The sequence below is a fragment of the Vitis riparia genome, chromosome 19, assembly GCF_004353265.1.
Source record: "Vitis riparia cultivar Riparia Gloire de Montpellier isolate 1030 chromosome 19, EGFV_Vit.rip_1.0, whole genome shotgun sequence".
NCBI lineage: Eukaryota > Viridiplantae > Streptophyta > Magnoliopsida > Vitales > Vitaceae > Vitis > Vitis riparia.
The window spans coordinates 11,981,240-11,988,936 of record NC_048449.1 but is presented as its reverse complement, the minus strand read 5'-3'; the positions used below and the strand labels follow the sequence as shown (position 1 = coordinate 11,988,936).

At 34.5% G+C, this 7,697-nt stretch overlaps 1 protein-coding gene across 1 annotated transcript; it reads left to right on the top strand.

The window, feature by feature from the left end:
* Positions 1-5,566: 5,566 nt before the first annotated feature.
* On the top strand, positions 5,567-6,252 carry LOC117908205. Its single transcript, XM_034821848.1, has 2 exons — positions 5,567-5,993; positions 6,082-6,252. Exons 1-2 carry the CDS (start codon positions 5,601-5,603, stop codon positions 6,250-6,252), a joined length of 564 nt encoding a protein of 187 aa, XP_034677739.1. The 5' UTR covers positions 5,567-5,600.
* Positions 6,253-7,697: the final 1,445 nt, after the last annotated feature.

Sequence of the window (7,697 nt, the reverse complement as noted above, 5' to 3'; positions counted from 1 at the left end):
TAACTTCAATTATACTCCCATGAGTTGTACACTAAGCATCCCACAACCTTTGATTTATTAGAATATCCAATGAAAATATACTTGTTTCCTTTATAGCACAATATTTATGAGAATTTACATGAATTGAACCTACTAAGCCCTAGGATCACAAGTGAGTTAGCTTTAACTTCTTACTTCTTTTTTTCACAACTATATGGGTTTGAAGTAATTAATTTTAAGGGCACTCTATTCAAGTTTTAAGTTGCAATCAAAATAGTAACCCTTCCTCCCTCCCTCCCCCCCTTTCCTCCCCCAAGGATATTAGAAAGTTGGCTTTTGTCATTTTAAGTGAGAACCATATCCAAAAGTTTATGGTTACTTTTTTCAATTCAACCATTTTACTATGGAGTCCTTGAAGATATTGATTGTCTTTGGATTAACTTTTCATCATAGAGATTTTTAAAAATCTTCAATAGATACTCATGTCCATGATTTATCTTTAATGCTTTGATAGTTTTTTTTCCCAATTTTCTACAATATTCATATAACATCCATGCTTGGCTCTCATGTTCATTAGGCCCTCTACTTTAGAATGCATTGGCTAAAAGGACAATATACCTTTGGGGCTTTCTTAAGAGGCTTCCTTATTAATTTTCCTTCTAAATAGTGTTCACAAGGAGTAGGCAAATTTTTTAGAGTTAGCTTAATATATTTTGATGTTTTTTCCCTTGAACTTATTCTAGAAAAAAAAAATTGATATTATTATATAGTAATACGTCCTATAAATATTATAAAATATTAAATGGAGTTTAATTAGGCTTAGATTGTTGAAGCATTGGTCTGAACTAAACCCAAAATTAAGGTTAACCCAAATTAATTTTTGGTTAAGAAACTCAACCAAATCCTAACTTGAGTAATAAAATGTTTTCTCAACTTCACTGAGATTCGAGTTAGGTTAAACCAATTTTCCAAATTGCACCTAGTAGAGAAATGCCAATTTGTTGAATTCGATTTTTTATTTTGATTAGTCCTCACAACTTTAATTTGTCTTCACAAAATTGTCTTCATTTTTTTTCCTTTAAGTTCAAGTAATTGATTTAATATCAGCTCTATGATCAAATTCCAATGGATAATACTCTACTACTCAAAGAATTATGCAGGATACACAATTTGCATTGTTTTGATAGATTTTATGAATATCTTGTCACCTAATGCTCCTAGTTAATTAAAAAGAAGTCAAGTGATTAAGTTTGTACCAAATTTCATTAGGCTTCTTGATTCTAGCCTTTAAATTCAAGCGTATGGTTTAAGGGAAATATATGAAACCTATTGAATCTTGTTAGAGCTTGGTAATTCGATTTCTTTTTTTAGTCCAATCCTATTAGGGTTTGATAAGATGCCCTCATCTTAGACATTGGATAAAAAGAAATGTAATGATCAAAAGGCCCTATCTCAAATTCATCTTCATCTGTCAAATCAAATTCTATCGGAAATTCTGAAGGAAAAAATCACCACTCGTTATGCTTAAAGTTGGAGCAGTTATGCATGATGAAAAGTCTAACTAGCAAGTTGCATCTAAAGCAGCGATTGTATTCTCATCATATGACAGAAGGTACATATTTAAAAGATCACTTAATCGTCTCTAAGGAAATTGTTTCTGATCTAGAGACCATGGAGGTTAAGTATAATGAAGAAGATTTAGGGTTGATTTTATTATGTTCGTTGCCCTCTTTATATACGACTTTTAGGGATACTATTTTGTATAGTCATGACACTCTTACCTTGGAAGAAGTTTTTGATGCTTTATATTCTAAGGAAAAGATGAAGCAACTTGTTATTGGATCTAAGGCTCATGCAGAGGGTCTTATTGTTTGAGAAAGGATACAAGAGAGGAATTTTGGTGGTAATGCAAGGGACAGATCGAAATCTAGTAATAAAGACAAAACCTGTAGGTACTATAAGAAAAAGGGGCACATCAAATCTGAATGCTATAAGTTGCAGAATAAGAATAAGAAAGTTGCTGCAAATTATAAGGAAAAACAACTAGAAAAATCCGGTGAAGCTAGTGTTGTAGAAGATGAGTACAGTGATGGAAAACTCCTTGTTGTTTCTAATGGCGACTCCAAACCTTGCAAGGATTGGATTCTTGATTCAGGTTGCACATTTCATATGTGTCCTAATTGGGACTGGTTTTCAACATATGAAACAATGTCCAAAGGTGTTGTATATATGAGAAATGATGCATATTATAAGATAGCTATTATTGGAATGGTCAAAATTAAAATGTTTGATGTGCTTGTCAAGACACTTGGTGATGCGAGACATGTCCTAGATCTAAAGAAGAATCTTATCTCGTTGAGTACTCTTAATTCAAAAAGGTACAAGTAAACTGGTGAGGGTGGAGTCTTGAAGGTTAGCAAAGGTGTTCTTGTTGTGATGAAAGGGTAGAAAAGGTCTACCAAATTATATGTCTTGCAGGTTCTATAGTTACAGTGATGCAACTGTTGCTACTCTTTCATTGTCAGATGGTGATGTTACTAGACTTTGGAATATGCATCTTGGGCATGTAAGTGAGACTAGGATGGTTGAACTAAGTAGAAGAGGACTTTTTAATGGTCAAAGTATTAGTAAATTAAAGTTCTACGAGCAATGTTTTTTGGGAACTAGAGGATAGTCAAATCCACAAAAGGCATTCACAAGACAAAAGGGACACTCGATTATATACATTATGATCTTTAGGGACCATCTAGGATGCCTTTTAAGGGAGGTTCTAGTTATATGTTGACTATCATTGATGATTTTTCCATAAAAGTTTGGGTGTTCTTCTTGAAGCAAAAGAGTGATGTGCTACCTACATTCAAGGACTAGAAGATTATGATTGAGAAGTAGATAGAGAAGCAGGTAAAACATCCCTGCATTGATAATGGCTCCAAATTTTGTTATGATGAATTTAATGCTCTACTCAAGTCCGAAGGAATTGTTAGGCATCATACAATTTGTCATACTCAGCAGCAAAACGGTGTGGCAAAGCGAATGAATAGGACTTTGGTGGAGAAAGTATGTTGTATGCTCTCCTATGTTGGTTTACCTAAATCTTTTTGGGTTGAAACTACCACTATAAATTGTTTTCTCATTAGTTGCTCTCCTTCAACTGTTATTAACAAAAAGACTCCACAAGAGGTATGGTCTGGTAGTTTTACTAGTTACTCTGATTTGAAGATATTTGGATGTCCTACCTATGCTCATGTTGATAATGGAAAATTGGAACCTAGATCTATAAAATGTGTCTTCCTTGGCTATAAGTTTGATGTTAAAGGGTATAAGCTATAGGGGTCCAAAAACAAAGAAAGTCATAGTCAATAGAGATATGTTTTATGAAACTGCTATGCTTCATGACTCATTTTCCATAGATTCTTATGACAAAAAGCAACATAAATCAAACACACAGGTGGAGTTTGAGATTGGGTTAGGATCCATGCCAGATTCTACATCTTAGTCTAGTTCAGGGATGACGAGTGGTGTTGTTGCTCTCTCACCACCACCACCATCACCATAGTATTCTATTGCTAAAAACAGACCTAGAAGAGATATTAAACCTCCATAGAGGTATATTGAGGCTGATTTGGTTGCTTATGCCTTAAATGTGGTCGAAGGTATTGATTCCAATGCAAAACCTTCTACCTACTCAAAGACGGTTAATTGTGATGTTTCTAGAAGAAGGATGGTTGTCATGCAGGAGGAGATGGGGTCACTTCATAAAAATGGCACATGGTACTTAGTGAGACTAACTAAAGGTAAAAAGGTTGTTTGTTGATAATGAGTGTTAAGGAAAGAAGGAATACCAAGACTTGAAGAAGCTAGGTATAAAGCAAGATTAATTGTAAAGGGCTATAGTTAGATTCCAGGTATAGACTTCACTTATGTGTTTTCTCCAATTGTAAAGCATAGTTCAATTCAAGCTTTGCTTGGTATTATGACCATGCATGATTTTGGGCTTGAGCAGTTGGATGTGAAGACAACATTCTTACATGGGAAACTTGAGGAAGACATCTTACATGCAGTAGCCTAAGGGTTTTATAGTTTCAAGAAAGGAATACTATGCTGAAAAAGTCTCTTTATGGCTTAAAATAGTCACCTAGATAGTGGTATAAGAGGTTTGTTCATGTTCATATTTATCATATGCAGTTAGTGCAGTTAGTAGATACAAGACAAATCCTGGTAAAGAACATTGGAAAGCTGTTCAGTGGATGTTCAAACACTTGTGTGGCTCTATTGATGTTTGTTTGCATTTTGGGAGAACTAGAGATGGAGTTGTTAGGTATGTCGATTCTGATTTTGTAGGTGACCTTGATAAAAGAAGATCTCTTATAGGGTATGTTTTTACTATTGGTGTTTGTGCTATCAGTTGGAAAGCTACTTTGCATACTACAATTGCTTTGTGTACTATTGAGGCTTAGTACATGGCTATTACAGAGGCTTGTAAGGAAGCTATTTAGTTAAAATGACTATTTGGTGAACTTAGTGACAACTTGCAGATTACCACAGTTTTTTGTCATAGTTAGAGTGCTATTTTCCTCACAAAAGATCGGATGTTTAATGATAGGACAAAGCACATTGATGTACGGTATCATTTTGTGCATGATATCATTGCCTTGTTGTGGGCAAAGTTAGCACCCATGATAATCCTATTGATATGATAACCAAGACACTCTCTATAGCAAAGTTTGAGCATTGTTTGGGCTTGGTCAGTATTCGTTGTTGAGTTGCCCTTTAGGGTTTGTGGAAGAGGTGAAGAGTTTTTGTTGAAGATTGGAGTTTGTTTTTTCATTCCTTACATTAGAATTCGTGTCAAGGTGGAGATTGTTAGAGCTTGGTGACCCGATTTCCTTTTTTGGTCCAACCCGAAAAGTTTGCGGTGCGACATATATGGTGAAGAAAAATTATGAATTTTCCTGCTTTATTTATTTTTTCTCTCCTATATATGTATATATGCGATGGTATATAGGTTTTCAAGGATATATATAGTAGCCTCTTGATACACTCCCCTTTTCGTACCAATTTTTGACATAATGGATTATCTTTCTCCTCTGCCTGTAGTTTTTCCCATCTAGGATTTTTCACATAAATCTGTGTTTTTATTTTTCTTGTTGCCTATTCTCGTTTTTCCATAACAAACCCCAAATTCATGTACATGTGAAGATGAATATCAGATTGGCTATAAGTAATTCAAGGGTGTGAATCTTGAAACTTAATTTATTCAGGCAAACTGGCATCGTATATTTAATTAACTTAATGATAGCCAGCAAACAAAAACTCTACACCAACCAATATGAGTTGGCAACTACTCACAATCACTTTAATTTAGATTAGTGTTTAATTGGTACTTTGTTCAGGATTGTATTTTTTTTTTTCCTGTTATTCCTGCTTTTGCATCTGAACTGCTTCAATTTTATCCTGCACACAGCTTGCCAAAAGGCGAATGCAATATTCTGGGAACTGGTTGGATGCAACAAAACTACCACTAAAGCATGCAAAAGTCTTGAATGCAATGCTATGTTGTCCTTAATATAATTTTAATTGCAGTGCCACCACCCATCAAGCACATCCAAGAAACAAAAACGATGCATTCTCTGACTCTTCAATTGCTTTACCACCTATGTACTAAAGTTAAAGATTTGGAAGTATCAAGAGCAAAGGAAATATTTAGCCAATCATTCATTACTGGGGCAAAATATGGAATTCCCGAGATTCTGGAAGAGATTATAAAGTCATATCCTTTTGCACTCGAGTATCTGAATGAGGATGTATTCAAATTGGCAGTATTAAATCGTCATGAAAAGATTTTCAACCTCATCTGCGAAACCGGTATGCATAGACAACTTATAATACGAACCAGAGATGATTCAAATAACGATAATATCTTGCATTTGGCTGGAAAATTGGCCCCTCCGCACCGGCTCAGTCTCGTTTCTGGTGCCGCTCTACAAATGCAACGCGAGTTACATTGGTTTAAGGTAATAATTTTTGTTTTGAAGGGGAATTAATTTTCTTATACATATCCACTCTTTTCTGTATCTTAGAAACTTTTTGATTTTTACACAGGAAATTGAAAAATATGCACCGAGAGCCTTCAGTGAATCTGAGAACAATGACGAAGATAAACCGAAAATGGTATTTATAAAGGAACATAAAAAGTTGATAAAAGAAGGGGAGAAATGGATGAAAGGCACAGCAAAATTTTACACATTGGCAGCGCGCTTATTGCTACTGTAGTGTTTGCAGCAGCAATTACCATCCCGGGTGGCAACCATGATGATACCTTCAAGTTCAAAGTTTTTGCAGTTTCGGATGCTCTTTCCCTCTTCCTATCCATTGCTTCGGTGCTGATATGCCTATCCATTCTCACGACACGATATGCAGAAGATGATTTTCTTTTTGCCCTTCCTAGGAGGTTGATATTTGGCCTTGTTACTCTATTCCTCTCCGTAACATTCATGATGATAGCCTACAGTAGCGCAATCTATCTTCTCTTCGGTGAAAAGAAGGCATGGATTCTTATTACCTTGGGTGCATTAGCCTGTTTGCCAGTGACCTTGTACGGAATTTTGAAGTTTCCCCTCCTTGTGGAATTGATTTGTTCCACATACGGCCCAGGCATTTTTGGCAAACATAGTAATCGTCTGAACCGATAGATCAACAATCATGGTGAGAGTATTCGACACAATTATGTACTTTGGGATTTGCATCAAATTCATGACTGAATGTATTGCCTTCACTCTCTCTCTCTCTCTCTCTCTCTGCTCCTGCGGACATTTTCTCCTAGATATTTCATTGTAATTCTAACTTCTGTCAACTATGATGAACAGGCTTAAAGCAAACTTTTTAAACTTGGCAAAATTGACTTTTTGGTACATGGCTAGATTGGTCAAGATGATAGTGATTCCTAGAAGGAAAAGAAAGGTACTAATTGCAAAATCTAACTCTAGTCTACGGCTAAGGTGACTTATCAGGAAGGCCACCGGCCAAGAACACCCCTCTTGGTCGGACTTTTACTTGCTTTTTATTAGTGGGTTAGGGGAAATTGGTTTTCAAATAATCAAACATTTCATCAAAATTGTATACATTACAAATAAGCCAACAAAATACATGGTGAAATGAATAAATATATGCAAATATGAACATCTAAATTGATAATCGGCAAGAAGTTATAGACAATGAATGAATAGATGATTAGGCAATCTAGGCATATATATATATATATATGTATATATATACATAGAGAGAGAGATTTTTATAGATGGAAAGATTTTAAAATGAAAGTCAAAATGTAGATTGATGAACAAAATAATGCATTATCCCTTTTGTTTTAAAATAATTTTGCATATAAAATTGAGAAAATTAATTATTTCACCTATTTAAGGAGTTATTTTGTTTTTCATTACCATCAAAATTATTCTAATAAATTAAATATTTAATTTGTATAAAAAAAATACAAAATTGTTATTATTCTTTATAATAAATTTTTCATGGGTTTATTTTTGAATTTTTTTAAAAATGGTCACCTAGCTCGAAGTGATGATAAGCTCCCTTAAGGGTCACCAAGTCTCAAAGTCTTCTCAAATCTACAAGTTATAGTTTGATAATTTGATCATTCCATAATTCCAATTACATCATTTTGTCTTTTCCACCTACTCCCATATAATTTTACTTTTCTACTT

What these genes read in the sequence shown, in the direction of transcription:
- LOC117908205 (XM_034821848.1), top strand. Translation starts at nt 5,601, where the DNA reads ATGCATTCTCTGACTCTTCAATTGCTTTACCACCTATGTACTAAAGTT. An exon ending in GCGAGTTACATTGGTTTAAG is followed by an intron (nt 5,994 to 6,081) that starts GTAATAATTTTT and finishes ATTTTTACACAG; the next exon opens with GAAATTGAAAAATATGCACC.